Below are 27,756 nucleotides of genomic sequence, written 5' to 3'. Positions count from 1 at the left end.
CACAAAATACTAATTGATCCCCACCATTGTTGGGTGTCTTACCTCTGGGACCATAAGGCTTTATACTGAATCTTGCAGGGGCTCTCACTTCCTCTCTAATGTCTGTTACCTGCCTTTCTCCGTCATCCTACATTCTCAAAAAAGGAAAAACATAACACATTGATGAAAATCACAAAAGTTTCTTTTAATATTTAAAATGATTTATTTTACCACATACTGTAGTACATACAATAATAATAATAATAATAATAACAAAACACAATAAAGGCTTTATGAAACTAAAGCTTCAAATAGTTTCACTCTTGTATCAAGTTGGGTCTTTGCCACTATGACCTGGCTGCTTCCTCTTCATCCTCCCTCTGCATTTGTTCTATAATTTTCTGTCGCTCAGCGGCCTGCCTCATCCTCATCATCACCACGCTCTCGTAGTCACGCTCATTTGAAAGAGGGCCCTGCAGGACAGACAAACATTTAATACCAAGTAACACAGACAAACATTAAAAATGGTTAAACACAAAAACTGCATACAGTATTATATTTAGCCCAAATTGCCTTGTGTAATTTCTCCATTTAATACAGTCAAAATATGCCCAAGAATTCCTATATATTTTTTATGATTGAAAAAAAATGTCATATTTTATTCTTACAATAAAGCTGAAGTTAACATTCCATTAACAGATAAACTGAGTATTTAATAAACAATTAACTGTTTAGGTAATGATGATGATGCAAATCTTGTACACAATGTACAAATTCGGTACCACTGTGACAAAGTATGGGACCAGTCAAAAAGTTTGCAGCAGAGACTAAGATTTCCCAGCTTAAAACGGGTTCATTGAATATGCAATGTTTTACAAGTACATTTCTGTATTTTATGTCATAGCAATATTGATACGGAGCCAAAGAAAACCGCTGACACCTTCACTTGTCATCGTTTACAATAAAGGAGTGAAGGTGCAGAGTAGAGACGTAGACTTAGTAACTGACATGAGCATCTCTCTATCAGCATTACAGTGGGATGAACATGCACATGACAGCAGCTCACAGACAAACTATGACAGGGTAATTCCCCTGCCTAAGGTCATTAAACTCTAAAATGTGATCTAGAATTTTCACAGTGTGTGAATTGTTTGAGTGGTTCAAAGAAATTTCCTTACTGGGAAAAGGGTAAGCGCTGGCTAATGGCTAATCAAGCAGGGTGGAACACAGGCCAGATGTCTTATAAACCCACACACAGGCCATCAGCTACATAATCATAAATGTCTGTTTAGGCCAGCACACAGTTCTCGGTACATGAAGAGTGAGGGGACACATCTTCAAGGCAGGATATTGCTCATAACTTGTACAGAGACCAATGTGCCATTCTAACAGAGGAGGGGAGACATGTCCACAGAGCAAGCACCTGTTTTATAGGATTACAGGACGTTGGCTGAGGCAAAGAAGTGTCTCTTTAACAAGCCAGTGGGCTGTGAGACAAAGTGACCCAGTGCGTGCATCAAGGACTGAGAGCAAGTGGGAGCGATTTGAAGAGGAGAGGTATATTTCTGTCAATGCACTAAGAGCTAAGGCATCTGGAAACCATCAAGAGGGACTCCAGCATCCATATGCCGAGAGAAATGGGGTAAGTGTGGAGGAAAAAAAGAGGAGAGGTTTGTTTAGGGGAAGTTTCCCCCCCACCACTCCCCTCACCTCCACCCACCCCTGGATTGAGGAAAGCTGCTATTATCATTCCAGTAATGTGAGCTCAAGCCCTTGTCTGACACGTAACTATGAAATATCACGCGAACACCATTAAGGAAATAAACAACTCCTGCATCTTTGAATGAAACAAAACACTAGCAAGTATACAAGCATGCTGGTGAAAAATGTTGCCTTCTCAGTAAATGCATCCCCACTGTAGCCTGGCCTCTACTGGTCACTACAGTGAAGTGCACCTGGACAGTTGTTACTAGTCTGATATATTTTCTGCCCAGTGTGGTCATGAGCTGCACCAAGCTAATGACGTAGGGGGAATTCTGACCATTAACAGGTGTTTTATGGGTAATGTGATGTATTTCCTGCCAGGATGAGAGATGCTTCCTTGCCTGCGGTGTTAACTCAGTGTACATGTTTAGCCAGTGCATCACTCTGTAACTAAACACTTAGTGTGTATGTATGCATGCATATATGTTTGTGTGTGTGCGATACAGTAACACTGGGGCCCAGGGTGACTGGTAAACCACAGAACACAAACAATGAGCTTCAACATAAAACCACAGACGGAAGGCCACTGCAGAGGTAGGATGGCAGTAAAACACACACATGCACGCATACATACAAACAAGCTGAGGATTAGGTATGTGACATCAGCATATGGCTAGGCCCCCACACGGCACACCCCAGTCTGACCCCAGGCCAGAAATGACATCATGATCACCACCAGTGTTGTGAGTCAGGCACTGTAACACACTTACACACTCTCTGTTGCTCACACTCTCCTACCACAGACAGCAGAAGGCATCTCACAGCACAGGTGGTTACTGTGTTCCCCCAGCACAAGTTGTCAGATCAGCTGCACATCAGACCATTTCTTTTTGTGTGCTTGTGAGTTAAACAGTAACTCTGTGTACACCACATGCAAATAGTTTTGCAAGTGTGTGGACTAAGTCAGCTTTAATATAACACAACCAATATCTCTAATAATAAAATCAGAGAGACATTTCCTCCAATAAAATGTTGTTCGAATGCCCATACAGGTACACACAGAAAACAGAATCATGGGGGGTTGTAGCAACAATTTACATCAATTCCACACCAATCAATCCATTTTGTGACCATTGAGCTCCGTCTGGAACCATAGTCTTTATACTGTCTTCATTACACTTGTAGACTTACTGCTGCAGTTTTAACTGGAAACACTTAACTGTAACCCAGAAAGAAATAAAGCAAACGCCGCTTCTGCAATTTTTCTGATTCTCCAAAATCACAATTATCCCATTAGAAAAGGGTGACGTGATTCCGTCTCATGAAGTTGAATCTTATTCTATGGTTGCAGCTTATGAGTTTAAGCCTGGCCCAGGGCATCAATGTAAATGTAAATCATTAAGAGGGAGAGACAACTGACAGCCATCACATGGTTGGACAGCAACCAGATAAATATTGAAGTACCTAACGAGATGTTTAAAGTTTGAAATTAACACCTTTTTCAGAACAAGTGGTTTAACAAAGCCCACCGTCTAATTTTCTTACTTTCAAAAGAAATGTGCAATGACTTAAGTAAAAAAAAAAACTTTAATTCCATGATTACAGTAACTTAACATTGTAGCCTGAGAGATTACCCATCTATATCTGGCAATTGGATTACTTATTAACACCACCAGACAGATATGTCCTGACGGTCAATAAGGCCAAGAACTGACTTCATCTTTTCTTTGGTTCAGGCTGAAATGTCTGCCATTAATGCATTCTATTGAAAATAATCAAGGACCTAATTACCTGTAGAGTGTGTGTGTGTGTCACTAAGCTAGTGATGTGATTTATGAGAGGTGAATACCTTTTTTGAGAACATTTGTGTGCAAGTATGTGTGTTGGTGCCCAAGCTCTCCTGCTAACTCAAACAAATTGGGAGTGGGCAGGGGTACTGTGCATGCAACTTTGGGAACAGGAAGAAATTCTTCTGCAAACAGAACTCAAGCTTTGTAAATAATAGAGGATTAATCATCATTCATTATAAGACCCAGCTGACATAAACCCCTAAAGTCGGGCCTATTATACTGTTTTTGTTAGTGAAAAATAAATACTACGTAGAGATTAAGGCCCAAATCTACTTCCTGTATTCAACCCTTCATAGGCACAGGACCTCCATGACACATCTGGTTTCGGAATCAAACTCTGGCACAAGACCTCTTTTTATTTGACAGCAAAAGCCAAATGTCTGGACAAAAAATTCTGCAGATGCAAAGTGAATACATATACAGACCATTGACTGTGACAACCACAATTACGCAGGTCAATTACTTTTACATGGAAGCTGTAGAAATTACAAAAATCCCTGAAACTACTCTGGTAAAAGAAAAAAAAAAAAGTTTGCCATATATAAGCTATTTAAAAATTAAAAGAAGAGAAAAGTTTAGCTGCAATATGAAAGAGGCATTGCATAATAATATATTTTCTCAAATTAAAGTATCAAGCAGTGACTTATACCTTGAGTTAAAAATGCTAAAAAAAAAAAAAAAAAAAAGTATTCATCCATGCCAAAAAAGAAAACCTGCTCAGGCATTGTGAATGGAGAGAAGATCAAATTTATTTATCTTTTCTCCACTCATAAAATGTCTAAAACAAAAAATATGAGATGTCTGTTTGTGCTGTCTAGATATGTTGATGTTCCCATATTTACCTGGTTCCTTATCAACAGTATTTGTAGTGTAGAATAAACAACTAGTGGAATGTATCATGATATAATGTTTACTTTAACTCCCTAGTGTTGCAAGTAATCCAAATATCACAGCAATAGTTTAATAATTACTAATCATTCAATGCCAGGAGACACGGCAGTGCCCTCCCAGCCTCCAGTTACCACGTATATTCACTGGAAAAAGGAAAGAGCACAAAATGAATACATTTATTTTCTATTTATTTTCAAAGAGGGACACAATTCAAACACGATACTGCAGCTCTATAGTATTTTATACCTAGTGTAAGATCTGTGGTATATAGCTCTGACAGTTGCTGTGATTTCTATGTTTTAAGTAGATTTGTAAATGGTTAACAATAAAAACTAGTGCTAGTAGTGACTAAAGGTTTTTACAAGCAATTTCATTAGCATCTCCCCAGTAATTATCCCGCCTATTGGACCTGATCAGACCCTATTATGTTGATTAGAGGGTACTGTAAACTTTGTCATGTGAGAGACTGCACTTTTTATTCATATTCAGTAAACCTTTGACTGGTGTCAGATCTGGTTATCTGCCAGTCTGCCTGCTCTTCCTCTAAGCATCCAGATGACCGACTTTCAGATGGAGCTCCTTCAAAAAGCTCATCCCTGAGTCATAACTTTGGAGACAAACAACAACGACAAAGATTAAAATTTTGACAAATGCAAAATCAGATTGTTTAAAGCACATTACAAAGAGGAGCTACTAAAACTGATTTAGAAACACACATGGTAGCCGGATTTACAGAGAGGATTTGACTGTCTAACCATGTGCTTACCAAGCTCTGGGTAATTTATTGATTTATTGCAGGCAATATTTTAATAAAGAACAATATGCAGTATGTTGCTATCCAAAAATGTTTTTCAAGAATCAGACTTTGTTTGCTTTAACTCTAGTCTAAATTCTGACTGTCTATCGTCCTTGATACAGCGGAAGCTAGAGAACACACAACAAAGGGCAAGAAGAATATCTAGCAAAGCCTCTGTTTGGGCTTCTAGCGCCAGTCAAAGCAATATCTGGAAACAGTTTTTATCCTGCAACAACAAAAACAATCAGCATCCCAGATTTCAGGCCCAACATAGCTGCACCAAACCACACTACCCGCTATGGTCAGGCCTTAGAATTGAGGCTTATATAGAAATCCAACCAGGTCTAAACACATCCGCACAGAGGTTACATAGCATGACAACACGACTAACAGAGAGTCCAACTTTGGTCAGACGTCAGGTCTTGTGAGGTCATTCCCACGTACCACAGATAATACTAGCACGTCACTCTGATTGTCTTGTAGCATGAATGTGGTTGTAAGAGGAATAAGAAGGGGTTTTCTCAGTAGAGAGATGCTCAGAAATGTTCTGTTTTACTCTTAAGTAAATGTTATGATAATTTCATTTGCGTGAGTAACCGTGTCTGGCCTTGTAGACTGTTCTGGTGCTGGAGTACAGAGCTGGAGACAAGAGAGGATCAAGGAGCACGCCTGTTGTTTATTGGATCGGTTTGAAAGGACTGGAGGAGCAGTGAAGGATAGGATTTGTCCATTTCCTTCACACCCTTATTTTCTAATTAAGAAAAAGCACTATGACTGTAAACAAATGGACTCAGCTGTATCCTTCTTTCTTCTAGAATACAGTATCCTTTAAAGGACTGGAATAACGTGTTGGTGATTTTAATTTACTGTCTTGAAAACACAGGAACACATGTTGCAGAAGATAAATACTTCAAAAAAATTTCCCAAGCCAAAAGAGAATGATCAAAGCGAGTAAAATGTTGGAGTAAGTTGCTGTTCAGACAAAAGTTCTATCACTCTGTTGCTATAACATTCCAACGTCAAAGACAACATGCTGGTGGCATGAGAATTGGAAATGCAACGAGTTATCTCTCTTGTGCAATTCAGCGTGCCTGTTCATACATGTCTGTGTGTGGCAGTTTGCTTTGATTATATAGAGAAGCTATAAGCCCTCAGTCAGGCAGAAGGGCCTTTATAGATGAGTGGACTCAGAGGCTTTAGACAAGCCAACAACAGGCAGGAAATCAGGAAATAAGGAGAGCAGACAAACAATGAAATGGAGATTAGAGATCTAATATAACCCCTCTTCTGAGTCACTGACTGAGTCACTGCTCAGTGACTTTTTTTTTCTAAACATATGCATATATTTGTGACACATGCTCAGACACCAGCACAACCAGTTGTACACTCACTAGCCAATTCATTACTAGACTTCTCTCTCTCTCTCTCTCTCTCTCACATACACACAGACACACTTCGTCTGAGGTATGCAAGAGAAACTATGGCGCACTTGTGTCTTTCTCAATATTTCAGGAATTAAATCAACAACGTCTGCATTTTACACAGGTAATGGGTGCAGCCAACCAACCAGTCGGAGTCACTTTGCAACTTATGACTAAAGAGCCAATTCACACTGTTATCAGGATGATATCATCTTATGGCTGGGATAAAAGAAAATATAACCCAACAAAAGCCTGAGGAAAAAAAAAAAAATCAAAAAGCCTACCACTGGATGCCTTAATGCCTTTGTACTACGACCTCACCTGGCTTATCTTGTAGGCAAAGTAGACTTTCACTGGAAACACACCTGGATGATTCTTCAGAGCAAGTGGGAATTTACACCAGAAAGATTTACCAAAAAAAAAAAAAGAAAAAAAGGAAACACCCATTTAAGCCACAGAATCAATAAAAGGTAAGAACGAATCTCATTTCGGAGATAATGGAAGGAAATACATGCTACACTTTCAAGTGAAACTTGACTTGACTGTGGCGCTGAATAAAAGGCGATTTTAACTCACTCTGTGTCTCATGACTGCACTACAAGGTTTCCCTGTAATCGCTGAACAAGCCCCATCATGTCAAGGAAGAGTTTCTGGAGTGGAGCAGACAGACTAGCCTAGTTTCCTGACAGAGATGTGTTTGCATGTTTGGGTTTCAAATATCTAGTATTTGCTCATCAAGAGAGGTAAGAATTAAATAATAAATTTTTATATACTTTATTGTTATTTATTCAAACAACTGCATAATAGCAAAAATATTAAATACTATTGCTTTTTAATTTATGGCTGAGGTTTTCACCACAATTATCCCTCTTTAACATGGATCATTTGTGGCAGCATTGAAGAAGATCATATAACTGTCTTTAGGCCAAACAGTTTTAATAGGTTGTTTTAATTTTTACTTGGCCATGAAGTGTTTCCTGAACATGATACTTGTGGCTGAAATTCTAACCCTCCTCCTTCACCAAACTGACATGTTTGTAAAGGAATGCTGCTGTGTCCACGCTCTCCAATCTCCCGCTGCTGCTAAAGTGCCGATAAAACCTTTACGGGCCAACAAAACCTGTTTGCTGTAGTGACTTACAAATTTACAGATTGAGTGTTTCCAGTCACGAACACAGATCTAATGTGGGCAAAGCTGTTTGGTAGACCATAAAATCACAGACACTTAGCAGATTAGCTAATCGACATGGCAGCGTTGATGAACTAAGCCCTACTTTACTCTATAAAATTATTACAGGTCACGAAATGCGAAAAGTGTTATTATTTTTTTTCAGGTCCAATTGTATTGTTTAATTTGAACCAAGGGAAAATTTTAATTATATAACATCCCAAAACAACATTAACAATGAACAGCTTGTTGAAATATAATACCTACAGCTTTATTTCAGCAATATTTTATTACCTTCCACATCCACACTGCATAACTCAAAGTAAAGTTGACTGTATCCCAAGTGTTGTATTTGGACTTCTCAGAAAATCACAAACATGTGTCCTGAAGTGAGGTTTGTCTCGTGATTTCTGACAGAAGTTATGGCGTATTCTCACGTTCTTCCAAAACAAAATGTTAGAAGATATTATGCACTTACAAATAACAAATAGGTGCGTAGGTTATTAATGCTTGCAAATTAAAGCTTCAAAGCATTGTTGGAACATCCCACTGTTGCCAAATGCTGAATTTAATTAAACCAAGTGGAGCAGGTGCAATCTTCAAACAGTGCCTGTCGATTCATTTCAAGCGTATTATTACAATCCAGAGTTATACGGCAAGGCCAAGAACAAAGGAGAGAGGGGAAACCTGGATTATCAAAAACTGAAAATAACTTAACTGCCTTTACATGAGACTTGGTATTTGAAGTTCATCAAATATTTAATTAAAATTCTCTCCTGTCGTGTTTTGTTGCAGAAGAAACACTTTTAATCTTCACCAATTCATAAGGATTCACTGTCAAACAAAGGAGACAGAGACAGTTGCAATATATAAAGGTGGATAAATACAAATATTTCACTCTCAACTCTCAGATCTCCCATAATGCCACTTAAAACATCATTCTACAGAAAGCAATCATCAGGCCGCTGGCCCAGCAGGAACTCCAAGCGCAGAGAGGTACTGTCTGTCAACATGATCAGCCTACCACTGGCTGATTTTCGCCACATCTCACATATTGGCAATGATGCCCACAGAGATAGTTTTGGAGACCTTTCCTTCTTAAAGATGGACCACAGCTTGCTTTTACAAAGCTCCAAGAGCGAGCAGAACCTCTTCATGGCCTGTTCTCCCCCACCAAAGCCCCCTCGTCTGAATATGGTTGAGATTGAGGGTTTGAAGAGCCCCGACTGCTCTGTTGGCCAACAGAACAACATCTCCCAGAAGAGAAAGAAATGCAACTCTTTGCCTCTGTTGGAAAGCGAGGAAGAAAAGGGAGAGATGGAAACAAAGGATGAGTATCAAAGAGGAAATAACGTTGTTTCCAATGACCCTTTAAGTCAGGATCAGGGAAACATGAGTTCAGAAAGGGATGGAGTAACTCCAGAGACCTCTGACAAAACAGCTGGACAGACAAAGGAGGAGGACAATGGCTTTGCATTTAGCCTTGACCTGGGCCCATCAATCCTGGATGATGTTCTTCAGGTGATGGACAAGCTTCACAACTGACAGTTACCATGGAAAGCTTGACTAAGTGATACAGCTTGAAATGCTTTTGGGGACAGCCTTCTGATCTCAGATCAATAGATGGAGATCATATTTCTATTACCCTTGTGTACTGTGCAGTGATGAACTAAAGAGAACAGACAGCAGATACATTTTAATTTAATGAAGTTCGTGATTGGAAAGGCGTTCTTTTGGCATTTTAGTATAACTTGTCCATATCAAAGCAAACCTCAAAGATAAACATTTTAGTACAGAACTATGTATTTTATCCGTATTACAATGTGGTCCACAGGATTTGTTAACAAACTTAGTATAATCTGGTGTCAAACTACACAAAGTTAATGTTTTCCTTTGAGTCAGCCTATTGCAGAGGGAGATACACTGTTTAAGTTAATAATTGAACCCTGTCTGATGTCAAACTCCAAGCTGGACATTTTTATTTTCCTTTCCTTTTCTCCTTTGCTATTACAATCCCCCAAACAGACAGCACTGAGGACGGCTGTTAAGACTTAACAGTGTTGTGTTTAAGAAAAGAAAAGCTGCGGCTAGAATCCAAGGTCCTCGAGCTGTGATGTCTTGGCTCTTGGCATGCTTGCCAATCTATTGTGTGCAGAAGGCAATTTTTCCTCTGCACGCATCCCAGAGGCCCCACTCAAAGGTAGACCAAGGTACCCCCCATCTGTCATTCCCAGCAATGCAGTGAAAACAAACACATAGCTCTGCTTCCAATAAAAGCCAGCCAGTGGTAGTAGGTTGGGCTGCAGACGAAGCCAGGCCAGAGGTCCAAGACCTCAGAAGCAGAAAAAAGCCAAAGCGGGCTGTTTTCTTAGCTGGAAATCAGAGTGTGATCCTCTGGTGAAGTGCACACGAAAAGGAAACTGGTAAAAGGTAACATGATACTTCCACATATGCAGGGGGTGTCAAAGGGGGAGGTCCAGAGACATCCATTAGTGCAGAAAATGTCCAAATGAGGATTTAAACACTACCTTCTGACCAAACAGACCCCCGAGGCGAAAGACATACATGCATGCATCTCACATACATTGGCACACAAGTAAAAAGAAACACACATGTATATATGTGGAAACGCACATCATTTTATGTTTGTGCAGACAATGTAGGTCCATTTTCTTCAGGCCTGAAGCAAGAGAGCCAGGACAGTCTGTACCTTCGGGGTCTGCCAGGAAAGGCTGTGGGGTAAAACCACAACTATTCAAAATCCTAAGTGCCCCACAAGTAACACTGCCTAACATAAGAACCACACGTACCCCACTTGGAATAGATTTAAAATTCTACGCATGCCTAAACAGGAACAGCTATGTTTGTGAGTATGTTTGCACTGCATCTCTATTTTGGCAACTCCTATTTTAATCTGGGCATCATTGACGCTGTTTCATGTATACTGTAATGTTATGACAACAACACATTGTAAAAGATTTGTTTGTATATTGTTTTGTATTTTAGGAAAGTAAAAAAACAAACAAAAAAAACATAAATCCTAAGATTGGTGGTTTTATGGATGCAAGTGATGATTGTCAACTCATGACTCATTTATACACCTTAATGGATTGACATTTATTTAGATTTTTAGCCATCAGAAGCTACCATGGAAGCAATAAACCATGTCTATCACAAAACAGTTTGCCTAACAGAGGCAGATAAACCTAAATTAGACAGGCATGTGAGCAGGATTTCCTGAATAGTCACAAATAACACAGTACAGTGAAATGGACTTTGAAGCAACTGCTGATTTGTTAGCAATGGCCGGGCCTATCACAAAGAGGTAACATTTAATGGCTAACCTGTGTGTGTCTGCGTGTGCAGACTTTTTTATGCTAGATTGCCTTTTTTTATGACCGAGTTGTTCAGTCACACAGACTTTATACCAGACAGATCCCCTACATTGGCCTCTGACAACAAAAATGTCATTTGTTTACGAGAGAACAAAAATTTGTCACTGTGACACTTTGCAATCTAATGACTGAGCTACTACATAAGGGGACGTTAACAAAAACACATGTCAACAAATCCTAGCATTTTATGAACTTCATTTAGTCCTGATGAAGGAAACCATTGAAAGAGCCTCCAAAAATTAGCATTTACAAAAAAAAGTCTTCATTGCAGACATAAATCATTGGCTGCTATGACTCTTGTGAACTCCCAGAGTGAAATCGTCAAGTAAAACTAAGCTCAACAAGTGTTAACTCAAAAACATCTGGCCACACAACTATCACTTCTCATGATAAACTGGGCATAACAATATTATTCCAAAATATGACAACACCAGGATCATATCAGGCAATTCATTCTGTGTCTAATGAGAACATAGTAAAGCCATATACCATAAACTTTTACTTCACTCTCTCTCTCATTACTCTATCCATTCAAGCTTGACACTATTAAAAACTGACCAACTATAATAATAATCAAATTTCTTGGTTTTGGGTCTAATCGCAATCTAATGATTGTGTATCTCTGGAGACACAAATATCACATCTGGCATTGAGATGGATGGCGGGGAGGTAAATTATTGTCTTAGTATCTGACTCTATACATTTGGCTACATATGAAATCCCATACCAATTCAACATTTAACTACAGCGCTGGGAAAACCCAAAAACCATCTCTTCCACTACACATGACTCATTCAGGATCCATTGATTCGGTATTGTGAACAGCACAATTCTAGAAGAAGCTGTTGTATAGTTGAAAATGCCTTAAAGCTATCGTAACTGCGCATTTTCACTTCTTATCTGTACATAAAAGAAAGAACAGTCTGGAGATATTAAATAAAAAAAGAAATCCTTTTCCCAAAAGACGCATCTACAGTAAATCAAGTCAGAATCATGGGGAGCAAATCACACCATGTGAAAGATATGGTCCTTCCCCACAAGGAATTTTTTTATATCCATCATGAGAATGCCTGGGTAAATGCAGTGGGGCTTATTCATGTAAATTATGTCTGATTTGCCTCTGTACCACCAGAACAAAAGCTAAGCCAACAGTTCAAAAGGTTTCCACTGTTTCTCTAAGTGAGACAATTGAAAATCACCTCACAGTATAGTATATGTCATGTTTAAGGTATCTGGACCCTCAGCTGCAGAGACGGGCAACATAGACTGGTGACCATCTCCAACCACTCCAACAGTCCACTGTTATTTATTTTATTGTTGAGAGAACCACCAGTAAACTGTTGCTCTAATATCTGGCATTAACACCTCAGGTGCTGTCAGGGCTGAAGTGGTGGGAAAATATAATGGATGTTTCCACCTGTGTTTGTATAAATAAAACTTGCAAATCACAGATTCGCATCTTTTTTGTTGTCAAATTATTTACAAATGAATGAACTCTAACTGAGACTCTCCCAATGTGCAAGCTCAGCCTACATTGTCAATATAAGAATATGACGAATTCTTACCTTGCTATATAGTGGATGATACAATATAATAATTTAGCAGGTGGAGGGTTTTTGATGGGATTTGTGGCCCCTACTTCATTAGGCACCTTGCACCTGGCCGCAGAAATATTTATAATGTACAGAAGAGCTGCGACTGAAGCCCATGCTGAAGTCACTCATGTGTGTCTAGGAGCTCCCTGTAGTGAGACCCTGATTCTCTGCGCACTGTGTTTGGATTGATGAGGTTGAAGAAGCAAGTTTTCACCCAAGCTGCTCAAATATAATTGCAGCTGGCTGATGTGTGTAAGCAATAGGGGAAGCATGCACAAGAGGGATCTAAACTTTGAAATTTTAGATAGAGTCAAGACTCTAGCTTCTCTTTACCTCTCTCACTCGTTCTCAAATGCAGCCATGTTCACTGACCCCAGGCCATATGTGGATCACCCATTATGTCATGTGGGGCCTCTTGGCAAGGAGTATTCTCACTGAGAGCTAATGTGAAAATTACACCGCCATAGCAATGTTTTCATTCTAACTTGCGGGACAAAAAAGCAATCTACTCTGGATATCTCAAACCGGGTTACCATAATAATATTTAACAAGATTAGTGTGACAAGTCCCAGTGTGTAGACTGAGTTTCACATGCTAGTACTGACAAGGGGGTCTGAGACACCACACAGGGTTGAGGGGTGAATTCCAGTTTAGCAGCACCACTGGAAAAGCTCATGAGTAGTCGGAGGGAATGTAATGATCTGATCACACGTAAAGAGCATACGAGAACATAAGAGATGTAAAATGAACAGGGCAGAAACAAAACATCCCTTCATACTAATTTAATGACAAAGAACGACTTTGTATATTGGCAGTAGACACAGTTGAAATGTGATTATAGTTCAAGAATGGACAATGTGCCTCTGGTATGTGCCGGCAGTAAAAGAAAAAATATTAGGCCTGCAAAATCTATTAAAAAGAAGAGCTTGCACTAAGACTACTGTAATATACAAATCACAAGGGAATACTTTTTTTATTAACAGCAATGCATTGCTGTTAATAAAAAAAGTATCCTAAAAAATTAAAATAATAAATTCCCTAAAAAGACTTAGCCTTTCTCAGGTGCTAGGTTACCATTATTGCACACTGCTTGCCCTGGGCTGCTATGTAAATTGTAGTATTCCTGGGGTCTCCCAGGTCAGGCCCATGAATGAGTGGTGAATGAGGGGCTTTGTGTCTCACCACTGCTAAAATAAACTGAGGTTCATTAACCAAACACATTGTTCTAGGCCAGTGCAAGCAGTGGGGCAATAGTCATGCAGTTGATACAAAAAACACAGTTTTTATTTATTTTTATAAATCTATATCTATATATAAAGGTGGTCTACATGGGAGGATTTGAGATTTACCAATACCTGTGAAGACACAAAGTGGCCAGGCTGAGATGCTGGAGAATCAAACACAGGCTTTCCTTCAAGCCAGGAAATCTTCAAGGGGCTTCCACTGAGGCCGGTTTCATTCTTAACTGCCAGCTCCTAAACACACAAAATTTCTCACATTGTATTAGGACAGAACAATTAGAAAATGAATCCTGACATCTACTGAAGTTCTTCATTTATGACATGGTTTTGAACAGTGAATGAGTGAATAAACATATGAAAAACACATGTAGAAATAGACAAAAACGGATGTTAAACAGGCCAACAACCAGAGCAAAGATAGAACCTAGAGATGGACAAGGAGAGATCACAGACACCGTGCCCAGGTTCTAGTAGACTGGCAGACTTGTTCCCCTGGAGGGTAAACATATGCTGGGCTAAGGAAACCACAACAGAAATGTACACCATCAGGACACAGAGCCTCAGGACCCAGACAGTGGGGAACAATAAGGTGGTTCAAATCCTTGTGTCCAATTGTTTCCAACAGCACAGAGATCTCAACTTTACAGAATACCTAAAACGTCAGTTGAGTCGGAGAGATCAGTCCTGAGGCTGGGAAGTCTATGACAGGTGTCATTCTTAGTAATAATCAAACTCAGAAGTTGATCTGAGACTTTGAAGCAAGTGAGCAGTGAACAAATGTGGTTTATGCAAACATCTGCTTGGAAGAAGATTTTTATTGGTGAACTAACAGAATGAGGACATAGATCGGGGATGAGTTAGATACTTACAGCTGCTCTAACAGTGGCAAATTCGACCACGGCGCTTCCTTTCTTCTTGCTCGATACAATCATATTCAAAACATCCCCATACTAGAGGTAAGAAATTGGAGAATAAAACAAAAGTCAAATGGAGGCAGGAGAGAGATGCAGAACATTCAAATTAGTATTTCCTTTCACAGCACAATCCAAAACCGTGAAAACACAAAGCATATGCAGACTCACAGTGGTGAATATAACTGACTTCTGGAATAAAAAAGTCAGGATTCAATATGTATTTAGTTATTAACCCTTATCTCTAACGATAAGATTCATATGTTTGGGACTGAGCCACTAATACTGCAATGAGCATTTAAGTAACGTCACATAGCCTACAAGTTAGATTTCTGTGACTTAGAGACAAAGCAAAATGTCATTAGTTAGCAACTCCATGTACATTGACAACTTTAAATGTTTAGTTTTTTTTTCTCCTTTCAGGTTATCCCATGAGTTCAGGGTCACCACGGCGGAACATTGTCCGCATGTTGATTTGTCACAGTTTTTTACGCCGGATGCCCTTCCTGACACGACCCTCCCCAATTTCTAGTGCCAGTCTAGTGCCAGTCTAGTGCCAGTCTAGCTGGGGAAGGGAATGGGCTACAGTGTCAGAGACACTTCGACATATAGCCGGGACCGGGGACACGTCGTCATTGAACCACTGACCCTGTGGTCCATGGACAACTGCCTTTGCCAACTGAGCTACAGCCACCCCACAGCAGGCTGATTCCTCTTGAATGAAGTCATAAGTGGAGCAAAGGGTTTTGAAAAAAATCCTCTGGGTTTTTAATCACCTATTACTGCAGCCTTCTAGGACACAACCCTTGAGAATCTCACTCTGTGAAAATGTGGCTTTCTGGGAATGGGAAAGGCCAGGAATGCTTATTCTTACTAAGAACACTCTGGAGCATGCCAACAGTGACAGAGGAGAATCTCGAAAGGCCTCGGTTTCATAAAATATGAATATCTTAACATGTTTTGAGGACCCTTGCCCTATACACATTTCAGGCCAAACCATGCCCAACTAAAAAGCCCTTGTGACCGATCGTGGCATTAGGTGGTACTAGTTTGCATGACAAGAGCACATTTCCAAATGCCTTGTTTGGCATTGCTTTATCACCTAGTAAGCGGGTCATAAACAATGGTGTGCATGGCTTTAAAAGGGCACCACAACATTGCCCTTAGCACTTTCACTGCAACAAAACTTAATGGGCCTTGTTTAAGAGTAAGAATAAAAAGATCTACTGCACTGATGTCATGCAGACCTCAAATATGGCTGGATTTTGCAGGCAAGGTTGTTTGAGTAGAGCTCTGCTTTGGGACACTAAGCATAGAGAGATTATACAATTATACGATATATATGTAATTATGCATGAGCAGCACAATGACTGAGTTGTTAGCACTGCTACCTCACAGCTGTAGCATTGTGTGGAATTTGCATGTTCTCCCCACGCTTGTGTGGGTTTCCTTTGGGGTCCTCCAGTTTCCTCAGGTTAATTGGTGACTCTAAATTTACCATAGGCGTGAATGTGAATGGTTGTCTGTCTGTGTATGTCTCTCTCTGTTGGCCCGGAGATTGAGTGGCAACCAATTTAGGTTGTACCTAAGAGGTTATATCTGTGTCACCAATTATTTGATTTTCACCTTTTGTAGAAGTCTCAAAAGAACATCTTGAGAATAGCCTCCATTTGTCTCATCATCTTTTTTACATTTCCACTTCAACTGCAAAGAAGAAAAAGACACAAAGAAGAGGCTGATGTTAGTCAGGAGGACTTTCAGGAATTAAAGACTTGCATGATAATGTCTAATCATTAGAGCACATCATCACCCTGGCACCATCTGTGAGACCTGCAGTCAATTTCCACTCATGCCGAGGGTGCCAGACAGCTAGAAAGGCCAAAACTCAAAACATGAACCACTGGCTCAGGGAATACGTGGTGACTCACCTGCCTCACCATAGCCCTACAGAATGAAGTAATCCAAAGCTGCTCAATTCCCAAGGTGTTCTATGGAGGTCGAAAAAGGGATGCAGTGTCTTTTAGTGTGAACTGTGGTTAACTCGCTGCTTAAGTACAGCAAATATCACGTTTCTGTGCCTTTACTTAAGACATATTTGCCTTATTGCACTGTGTAGACGCTGTTATTAAAATTATAGCTTCCACAAAAGTCAACATGATAATTTATCACTGTGTTCTTTACTTGGTTAGGATCCTGTCACTACAGACTAGTGTGAGTTCCCGTACATGAGATATTGGGCAACTTTTCATATCCCCAAATGAAACACAGCACACTCTTGCAATATCGCACCAACTGCTTGAAGTAGTATTATAAATGGCAAGCACAAAGTGTTGATTCAGCTCCAGCATTCTGGACACTGTCAGAGAAAGAGATTTCTGGGAATGTTCGTGTCTACACAGCCTCTTTTAACAACAATTACAGTTAAAAATGCACAATTTTCTTCCAAAAACAGCGTTCTCTACCGACTGATAACCTTCTTACCCATTAATCTTTGAATTCGATGGTAACATATTTGTTTGATGTGATGTCTATGGTCTACAACACTGACATACTGATGTGTTCTATAGCCCCCAGTGTGAATATATATATGAATGTTTGATTACACATGTATATCAAACTTTATTAAGTCTATAATTTTACCCAAGATGTTGCAACTTTGATTACCAGCATCACTTTGAATAAAATTAGGTCAGAATACTCAACAAGTAAATCCAAAACACAAACATTCTACATTTCTCCTAAAAGATTGGTTTAAGAAATCCAGGTGTAGTTTTTTCTGATGTAGAAATTTCACTTGAGAATAATATGAAAAACTTTTACATAATTTTAGAAATTTATTGCAGAACTCAACAGCTCCAGAGACAGAAATATGCAGATTACTGTCCAGGAACATGACCTCTGATACTGTGAGTCTCACAGCTGCTTTTTTTTTGTCAAATTTAACACAAGAACATTTGGCAATACACTTTTACAATAGATGGCTATCAACTTTTTTAATCAGATTTAATATCTAAACACATTAGCTAACTTCACAAGTGTCCATTATTGTGCTTTGGCTTGGCTGTATCTGGGTGGAAATACAATAAGGGCTTTCATGCACAGTTGGAGGTAGAGGAATAGCCATTAGAACAGTTTGTGCACTTAGTGGTGGGACAGCATATGTGGTCACCAAATAATAAATTACAAATGTTTAAGGATCTTTCCAAAGTCTTGGTAAGCTTTTGCCTCATCATTCGCTCAGTCATAGCAGCTCCTTGGCTTTTCCATTTGCCTGAGTTAATTTCCAAAAGCTTACAATCTTTCCATCCACTCACTGAAAATGCAATAGTTTGAAGACTCACCTTCAGTTTGGGGGTGACACTGCTCTTGGAACATCTCCCAAATTCTGAGCCTGAGAAATAACATTACGTAGGGGCAGGGAAGTGAAAAGACAAAGAAACAATTGACAATTTTGAGTAAAAAAATATGATACAGAAGATATCACTTTAGGGGCTTATGATGATGATAAAAGTCCTCCTTAAAATATTTTAAAGTAAGAAAGAAATACTTTGAATATACATTTGATTATTCTCTTTGTTTTTATGTGAATAATATATGGTGAACCACAGGGTGCTGGGTGACCACTGTGGTCAGACTAACAGCATGATGGTAAGGAAACCTCTCAACTGAAGTTTCAAACTGGATTCGCCCAGACAGAACACAACTACATTAAAGTGGTCTGGTTAACAGAATGAACTAGGCTAAGACTGTAGGTGGACATACTTCTCTGAAGGTAGTCTCCTGTCTGCTCCAGCTGTGCTTCTCTTTCTCTCTGGATCTGCTCTCTGATGAGTCGCTGTTCCTCTTCAAGCTGCCTTGATCCCTCCTCTCTTAAACGGGCAATCTGGGGGAAACACACACACACTAGACATTGATGTACATAAACAGACATACTGGTTTGACTGATGAACAGCAAATTATGTATCTTTACCTTTAATTATGTACTGATTTATCATTTGTATGTGTCAGACATTGTACGTCCCCCTTTATGTCATTGTAGGAGAATGTACAGACCACCTCATTTCATCAGTCAAGGCATTAACGCCTTAACACAAGACTGAACAGTGTCACCTACTGGTTACCTACTCCCTCCCAAAGTATTTCCATATTTTAAGCACATTGAGCACATGACATGACTCACCTGAAAAGCATGCACTCCATCTTATTTATCATTGGCTTTCTGAACAAACAGCACCAAGTCATGCAATACCAACTAATGGGTTTCTTGATAATATAGCCATGAAAAAAAAAAAACTCATCCAAGCTTTAAAACACATTAGAGAGGTTTTTCTTGACCAAGTCAAAAATATCATCTGAATGTGGAGAAAATATCTAACAAAGAACAAAATAAAAGCAAGTTTTAAAATTTCCTGGATGCACTGAAATATATTTATCCCAGTGCACAACTGAGGTCTGTGCAGTGACTTTGTTTTCCTTTTCTCTCAAAGCAATATATGGTGCAGTATCATCTCTTTTATATTTTTTACCTCTTCTTCAAGTGTTCTAGTGTTCTGCACCTCCTCCTGGTAATGAGCTTCTGCTTGTCGCTCCCTGGCCTCTAGGTCTGTCACAAAAACCCACAAACAGACAAGGTCCTGTATTATCTTCATACACTCACGCTGAAAACCTTTTTCAAAGGAAAACTTTTTAAGATTTATTTATTTTATTACAAAATCCATGCATTCCCATCAACTCACCTCTGCTATGTGAATTCTGGAATATGTAAAACTAGTTAATCAAGAGACCTCAAGATCCCTGCTGTGGGATTTGGAAAGGGGACTTACCAAGCTTAATTTTCTTTCTCTTATCATCTAGTTTCCTGTTCCTTTCTTCGGCTTGTTTCTTGGCAGCACAAATCTTGTCATACGCAGCCTAAAACAGTATGAGAAATCACAACTGTGCCACTTCGTGTCTGTAAATGTTCATTATCACTTTTTTCAAAGGTTCAGAGACATCTGAGGTCTTACCCTAGCAGCGGCATCAGTTAGCACCTCAAGAGCCTGGGACAACTGGTGAAATAACTCCACTAGAAGAAAGTGAGATCAGAGAAGTTATAAGATATTAAGATCAAGAGAATACTAAAAACACAGGAGACTTTAGAATTTTGTAATGGTCACCACTTGTGTGAGCTAAAAATAAAAGAATATCATTCAGAATTTAAAAATAAAAATAATTTTATGTTATTTGAATAGATACAGTTTGTAGAACATAAACCAATGCCACGCCCCATAGCATTTATTGCCTATACTACTTCAATTCAAATGAACCAATACTGGAAATAAAATTATAATAATGGCAGTGATGCTGAGATGAGGAGAGTGAAGAGAACAGAACATCTATAGTGAGGTTATGCTGAAAAAGGAATACATGACACCTTTCAGCTGAACTCGGTTTAAAAATCTGAGTTGAACGTCAACATTTTATGCTTTCAAACGGTGCCACAACTCTCACAAAATCTGTTTCATTGAATGACACAGCCATGCATTCCCACACAAAACCTTGGCTTCTCCATAAATCCCCAATTAAAGCCACTCAAGGGCCCACTGCAGAAATCGCCATACTAGACTCCACTTCTCCAATTGTCATCCAACACACAGATATATATGGACCCAGTGAGACCACAATCCCACTCCCATTCACATAACTGTCACACTACTTAACTATACTAGTCAGGTTTAATCATTCACTTATGGGAGGCCAAATGGAGCGATTGTGTTACTCCCTGTGGGGATTGGAAGAGCAAACTAACAGGAGGCTCTAGAGATCATGCTGCCAGCAGAGGCAGTCAGATTACCTCTATGCATATAATGGGGTGGAATGAAATCCAACTAGGGGAAACCTACCATGCCCACTAGGCACCTCAGAGTGTCACAATATGGGGGTACTGAGGAAAACCACAGATAGCGGGTTTTGTCTTCATTCAGTAAGGAATCATGACCCCCAAGTTACCTCTTACATGCATACATCTTTGCCGGAGGGGTGGCAAGTCCCAAGACTTGCTTCGCTCTCGTGCGATAGGAACAAAGTCTGTCCATGTGTGGGTTCAAATGTTGAGGCCCTACAAACCACTTATTTTCCATTTCTTGGAAAACCAACCCCCTGCTTTTGTATTATCCCTCTCAACTAGCCCCACCTCCAACAACACTAGTTTCTCTTTTGTTTTTTTCCTGACATAATCAGGAATTGTCTGAACCATCCAGGGACCACATAAACCTCACTTGAAAACATGTCTCATGACCAGACTTTTGTTCAGGGTGCTTTTTTCCTCTCCCAACAAAAAGCTGCATTGATTTCTTGGTCTAACTGTTGACATGTTGCTTGGCATCAGGCCACAAGGGACGAATGGAGAGTGAAAGCAATGTTGGTGACAGTGTTACTGGTTGTGTTTAGCTCATACTGCTACAAAGCCAGGAAGAAAGAGAAGTGTTAATTAGACAGCAATGCTGCAGCTAGGTTGTCTGACTTTAACTTGCTGAGGGTGCTGCTTTAAAGGATTCAATTTCTCTTCCCACTTAATCAGATAATTAAGATCTGATCAAGTCTGCATTGTGACTGACAGATGTTTGTGGCTTAAAACGGAGTAAATGTAAAAAATAAAACACATTTAGCGTGCTCACTTACCTGCTTTTGGGTTGTCTGGGTTCTTGTCTGGATGGCATGTCAAAGCCTTCTGTCGATAAGCTTTCTTGATCTAGGAGAGAAACAGATGTATCTCCAGTTATGCAGAGTGGAAAATGCTGATCAGAAACCGCAGCGATTGAATCATCCACTTAAGCAGAGATTTCGGCCAAGTGAAAACTCTTAATCAATTAATATTTTCCTTCTCAGCCAGAAAACCCAAGTCTGAATAAAAAAATAGTGGTCCCAATGAAAAACCATAAAATAAATAAATAAATCTGCACCTGAGCTGATCCTCTGCTTTGCGTCTTTTTGACGTCTTGTTAATGGCAACTATAAAAATAGCAGCACATACTGCACAGTTAATTACATGTACTAGAATACCATGCTATTCTCAGGTCCATTACCAGTTTGAAAGATAAATGTGACCTGAGCTGTAGCCTAGTATTAGTCAAAGTTTATGCAACCTTTAAATGAAGTTACAATAACATACACAAACACAATACCATTGTCTATAACAAATGTGAGAAGGCTGCCATTAATATCTTAGGCTGGTAGCCAAAACTTTTGGGGGTTTATAATAACCCAAATGGAAAATCTAAGCAGAGCTTTATAGAATGGAAGTATCATGTGAGGTTTTAGCTATAATAGATTTTTTCTAAACTCTGGGTCACTGCTTGGAATGTTGATTGGTCCTAGTAGGGACCTGTTAATTACAAGGTGGTTTTCATTAAATCCCTCTCTGGAGAAAAAAAGGAAGCATGAACGTTTTCCACAGAAACCTGAGGGGGCTGTAGAGTGCATCACTGATGCTTTATGCAAACAACCTCAAAAATTCTCATATATATGCATTGCATGTTAGGGATTTGGCACACACATTTCCTATACATCTAAGCTCAAACACTAACACACACATGCACACTGACATACACACTTTCACACCAGTCTTAATCAGACATGCCAACATTCTGCATGTTTTCACGTAGCCCCTTAGTGCAATCAATCTCCTGCCAGTATGCTGTGGGCCACTGAAACTAGGAGCTGCTTTCTTCATGCCTGGGAAATGTCTGCATCGGACGCACTGCAATTTGTTTCCCCTCAGTTTTGCACAATTTCATATCTAGAAAGCACGCCAAAAGATACAGAGCTAATTTTACTGGGGAGGAGCAGAATGGTGTAATCCATCAGTGTCTTTTTCATCTAGTCTTTTTAATAGCAACACCAATGAGTGTACATGACAGTCACTTTAGACACATCAGGCAGGATGCCCAATGTCCAAGGTCCAAGAGCTAAGCCTGCAAACCCTCTGGAAATGATCGTGGCTCAGCTAGCTCCTACATGTCACCAGTCCTTTCTTCTATCTCTTGGTCAACATCTGAGTTTTTCTGGTTGTAGTTCTAATAGTAAATGAGAACTTGATTTATTGAGAGGGTTTTGAGAGACTACATATCATTAGGGGGTCGTTTACCCTTGCTGCTTGGCACACAGAGCTTTCCTACAAATTGAAACTGACACGCAGAGCTGTGGAATGGCTCCAAACATTTACTGCTGGCCAAAGCCTGCTTTGCCTTTTTACCCTCTCTGTGTATTTCTAGCCTCTCTTTTCTCTGTGCTTCCTATTATTACTTTGTCAAGGTCTCTCCAAAAGCTTTTAGTAGGGAAATTTAAGTTTAAGTTCAAATTAAGCCTTTATGAAAGCCAATTTCTAAACAACAAAGTGCATCTCAATGCTTACTATAATGTCTTCTACAAGATTCAAAATGTGTTTTTTTTTTAACCATACAGACATTTATTAAAACCAATATGTCTGGAATAGTAGAAAAATATTTTGGGCCTTCTAAAACAGAATAACATGGTTTGCAGCTGTAGAGTTCAGTATGTATGAGCTGAATTTATGCTGGCACCATGTTGTGTCCTCAACTCACACTCACTCTGCTTCTCATGTAATTCATCACCTACAGCTGGCGACAAGATAAACATGTCTTCATCAGCTATAAACACAGCAGATGTTTGACAGTATCAGGACAAACGTCTGGCCAGCTAAGCTGTTTGAGGTGCTGTTGTGGTAGAGAGCAGCCATGTTGCAAGTTATTGTCTTGGTCTCTAAGGGTCCAGTTAGAACACACTTCTACAATTCACTTAATAATCTAACCTCCATTTCTCTTGTGCTTTTCTCTCTCCATCCCCTACTCATTTTATTTTTTCCCCATTCACTGTAGCATCCTTCACAATTTCTTTTCTCTATTGTGGCTTAGTGATAGAGCATTAGGTTGGGATGCAGAGGGCCGTGAATTCGAATCCCACCCCACCAGATGTGGCCCCACCCAACCACCAAGGGACCCCTTGCTGCCAGTCACGAGCCTGGTTAAAAATGGAAGGGCTGCGGCTGAAAGGGCATCCATCATAAAAATTCATGCCAATTTACACACATTCCACTGTGGCGACCCCTGAAGGGACAAACCGAAAGCCATTAACTGATTGTGCCACTATTGCTGTTCTGTTCTGTTAAATAATATATTACTTTTTCCGTCTCTGTTGAAACATGCAAGCTTTAATTGTGGGAAAACCCAGCACCCTATTGGTCCTTTAAATGATAAACCAAAGCAGACCAAGTTTTGAAGAAGTTAGTACTGAAGAGCTTTGAGATTGAATGGCATCTTCCCACAGCAATTACCTTTGTTCAAGTCACCATGACCTTTTAGGTTTGGTACATGAATCAATTAGGCTATCATGCAAAAAGAAAACCACAAGAACTTCTTAGCTGAAACTAACTTTGCAGTTAGAGATAAGCAAGAGTATATAGTTCATCTATGTCACCAAGTCCCAATGCATCTCAATAATGTCCCGTGCTTTAATTTAGCTTTAGAAGAAAATTTTATTTAACAGAAACTCTGATCTTGCTGCAGCAGGTCAAACAAAGCCTCATGATTTGCTGGTTTATTAAAACAAAAAATAAAAAACTCTGTGCCACCCTGATCTACGTCTGACCCAGACTTAACTACAAGCCCACATCTTGTCTTCATTACAATAGTATTTGGTGCCAATTATAGCTGACAAACTGGTCCTGGTGCAGACACAGCTCAGCCCCGGTAGGGCCCCCAGCCTGTGTGGCTGATTAGCTGCCTGATCTGCCATGGGCCCATCCTCCTTAATTACAACATTCTGCTCTTAACAGGACTTTATCAGCTAAAGGAAAATTATAACAGACCTAACATGGAGAAGACATAGAATGGCAATAACATGGGAAAGTCTGAAGAGGTTTGTCTTATGTGTGTAACACAGATCATTATATTGAATATACAGTTAATGTTAAATGCATTCTGACTGATGCTGAAGACCTGAAACACCTGAATACCCAGGTTTCATCATTAATGCTGTGACACAGCCTTGCCTTCAACTACAGTCTCCCTTAGCATTGCACACATCAGGCTACCCACTCATAAATCGTCATTAAATTGCCGGTTCTGACATGCCACTTTCCCCAGCATTTATCAGGCAGCCAACCTCAGAGGAAGGTCAACAGCAGTGATAATAGAAAGAGATACTAAATGGATGCAGAATGCAAATCCCCTACGTCAAAGGCAATGTTTTACAAGATGTGGCTAAGGCCACAAAATTAACTTCTTCCCCTTTGTCTGCGATAAACAACATGCTTGATAATGGTGGTGAAGAAGCGGCCTTAATGACTGGGGCACATAGCCATTTTGATGACATCTGTATTCACACACTTGATTGATTTTAGAGCTCCACCAGACTCTATGCACTACACACACACACAAACCCATGCCATCTCTCTCGACCATCAACAGACCTCACAAAACCAGCCTTGTGCATTTTAGAGTCTCAATTCTGCCCAAACCACAACCGCTGACTTCCTCCAGGATAATCCTCTGGGGAGGACAGGACTTTGAAATCCAATTAAGAAATTAACTTCTTCCCTAGTTTTGGCAGTGATTATAATTTCCCTCTGGTCCTGTGGATTCAAGATGCTGGAAACAGTAAGAAGAGGTGGTGATAGAAAAAAGGATGAATTAAGGACATCATGGTGAACCACCCTAAGCTGGGAAATGAAATGCAGAGGACAGTTGAAGAAGCTTCCCAAAGTTAATTCAAGATTCATGCATGAAAAATATGCCATTATGACAAAATATATTTTGTACTTTGCAGACATATGTATTCTTTTGTAAACAGATGGCCCCAGAGTATTATTAAATTTTTTAGCCATAAAACCTTAATTCAGACCCCATAACATGTAATCAAACTACTGCTCCTTGCTTACACAGAGGGGATCCTAAAGACTGAGACCACTTGTGAAGATGATCCTATTTTGCATGCATTCGATGCATTTGAATTTAATGCATCACAATTTCTTCCTTGGTCGTCATTGGTCTTTAAGTAGTTCTTGCAAAGCTTTGTAATGTGTTTTAATGTTAAGCTTTTCTGAGCATTCATCTGCCTTGTATTAATGCACAGTGTAATAATCTTCAGTCTACTGTTTTCATTCTATGTTTAATTGATTTAAAATTTGTGTCTAACTTGTATCTTTTATTAGCATTTAGCTTCTAGGTTTCATTGTTTTATCTCACCGTCTCCTGTATTTTTGCTGTGTAAAGTTTTTTTGCAACGCATACTGCAAACTTAATAATAAAGTATCCATCCAATAATCTGTCTATAAATCTAACTATATAAATATTTCCATCTTTCTACCCCTATCATCACGAGACGTTGTGAACCACTCACCACAAAGATGAATGTTTCTGAAGAGTGAAGACATGCTTCTCCTTTGTGAAGTTACTCAATATGCTGCAATCCAGAAAAGGCTCATTTTTCCCCTAGAATTAAACATTCCAGGTATCATGTTTTACTGCTGGTTAACACTGATATATTCTTGTTCCTCTCCTTCATATCTCTACAGCATATACATCATTCTCTTGCTGCCAAAGATTTAATTGTAATGCTATGTATATTTATGTAAGCGATGTTCTGCTGGGAACTTAAGGAACAGCCATATTTAAATGATGTAAACAACCCTTTCAAGTTGACATGTTTGCACTTAATTAAAAAGATCAAATCCATCTTGTGTGTGCTTAAGTGGGAATACTGGGAGATCTGGCCCTTTGTACAAAAGCTGTAACAATGGTTAATGCCGCAAATTTGCTATTATACTTTATATTCATTTAAGTCCATAGCCTCATTTTGAAAGCAAAGCTTAGTTACTCAAAGTGACTTTAATTTACACATAAAAACATAACTGATGCAATGACGCCACTCAGTGGTTTTTCAGGTGAAATACATCTTTTATCTTAACGATTAGAGATGTTTGTAGTTCCGCTACCCACGTTTTATGGTACCGGGGTTCCCCCTGGACCTTAAATGTCAGTCCTCGCGTTTCCTTTTACTGAGGAATAGATTCATGGTTTAGAAAACAAGACTCAAATTCAAAGACTGCAGCAAACGCCGTAGAGGAAGACCCTCATAGGCTCCTACTTGCAAATGTCCTCACACACATCCAGTCTCTCTATACAAGCACAACTGCTTTTTGAACGCTCGAATAGTTTTCTGAACATTTTCCCAGCATTTAAAGGGCTTAATAAACAACTTACAAAAGCGGTAACCCTAACGGTAAGGTTAAGGACGCCATGTGTTGCCGGCTATAAGTTAACGTTAGCCGTTAGCTAGCTACGTTACACACCTCTTTCGTTGTAGCCGTGCTTTCAACGCCGAGTAAACCATACAGATCCATCTGTAGGATATCTTTGGCTTTACCGGACATTTCTGCTAACACGGAACAACAGAGTTAACGCAAAAAAAACAAAAAATAATGAACGAAAGTTAATGTTTGGCTAAAAATAATGTTTGTTGTCGTTCCAATTCAACTTGATTCATGACTGACGTCATCAACCTTTCACCTCGGATGTGCGCTGCGGTTCTTCCTCTTCTTTTGGATTTATGGCAGCCGGCATCCCATCTCTTGCATTGCTGCCATCTTCTGGTTTTAACCTCTCCCTACATATACTAAACTCTTATATTCTTGAGATCTGGCCTGTTCTTTCTTTAAAAGTTGAATGCTCCTTGCTTTCGCCAATCACCCATCATGTCCTCTCTCTCTGCTATGTACTCCCTACAGTTTAACATAACATGTTCCACC

The 27,756-nt window shown here is 39.6% G+C and overlaps 2 protein-coding genes across 4 annotated transcripts; one reads left to right on the top strand and one right to left on the bottom strand.

Moving 5' to 3' along the window:
- Window positions 1-189: 189 nt before the first annotated feature.
- dnajc17 (DnaJ (Hsp40) homolog, subfamily C, member 17) lies at window positions 190-27,527 on the bottom strand. 2 transcript variants are annotated; one of them, XM_067480269.1, is made up of 12 exons: window positions 27,301-27,527; window positions 21,612-21,681; window positions 19,958-20,016; window positions 19,775-19,862; window positions 19,478-19,554; window positions 18,714-18,834; window positions 18,293-18,342; window positions 16,880-16,939; window positions 16,578-16,655; window positions 14,910-14,990; window positions 14,155-14,274; window positions 190-452 (listed from the first exon to the last, which is right to left on the bottom strand). In XM_067480269.1, exons 1-12 carry the CDS (start codon window positions 27,379-27,381, stop codon window positions 327-329), a joined length of 1,011 nt encoding a protein of 336 aa, XP_067336370.1. In that variant the 5' UTR covers window positions 27,382-27,527; the 3' UTR covers window positions 190-326. The 2 variants fall into 2 exon arrangements, with proteins under 2 accessions (XP_067336370.1, XP_067336371.1); XM_067480270.1 differs by lacking the exon at window positions 16,880-16,939 and having other exon boundaries at window positions 194-452.
- On the top strand, window positions 6,394-10,847 carry LOC137101619 (cdc42 effector protein 3-like). 2 transcript variants are annotated; one of them, XM_067480272.1, is made up of 3 exons: window positions 6,394-7,111; window positions 7,244-7,384; window positions 8,605-10,847. In XM_067480272.1, exon 3 carries the CDS (start codon window positions 8,731-8,733, stop codon window positions 9,352-9,354), a length of 624 nt encoding a protein of 207 aa, XP_067336373.1. In that variant the 5' UTR covers window positions 6,394-7,111; window positions 7,244-7,384; window positions 8,605-8,730; the 3' UTR covers window positions 9,355-10,847. The 2 variants fall into 2 exon arrangements, with proteins under 2 accessions (XP_067336373.1, XP_067336374.1); XM_067480273.1 differs by lacking the exon at window positions 6,394-7,111 and having other exon boundaries at window positions 7,123-7,384.
- Window positions 27,528-27,756: the final 229 nt, after the last annotated feature.

The sequence above is a fragment of the Channa argus genome, chromosome 16 (assembly GCF_033026475.1).
Source record: "Channa argus isolate prfri chromosome 16, Channa argus male v1.0, whole genome shotgun sequence".
Taxonomy (NCBI): domain Eukaryota; kingdom Metazoa; phylum Chordata; class Actinopteri; order Anabantiformes; family Channidae; genus Channa; species Channa argus.
This window is presented reverse-complemented; position numbering and strand designations above follow the sequence as displayed.

Coding starts and splice junctions, on each gene's coding strand:
- LOC137101619 (XM_067480272.1), top strand. CDS start 8,731: ATGCCACTTAAAACATCATTCTACAGAAAGCAATCATCAGGCCGCTGG.
- dnajc17 (XM_067480269.1), bottom strand. CDS start 27,381: ATGTCCGGTAAAGCCAAAGATATCCTACAGATGGATCTGTATGGTTTA. Junction 16,940..18,292: donor GTGTCACCCCCAAACTGAAG/GTGAGTCTTCAA, acceptor CGACCTCCATAG/AACACCTTGGGAATTGAGCA. Junction 14,275..14,909: donor TTGCCACTGTTAGAGCAGCT/GTAAGTATCTAA, acceptor TTGTGTGTTTAG/GAGCTGGCAGTTAAGAATGA.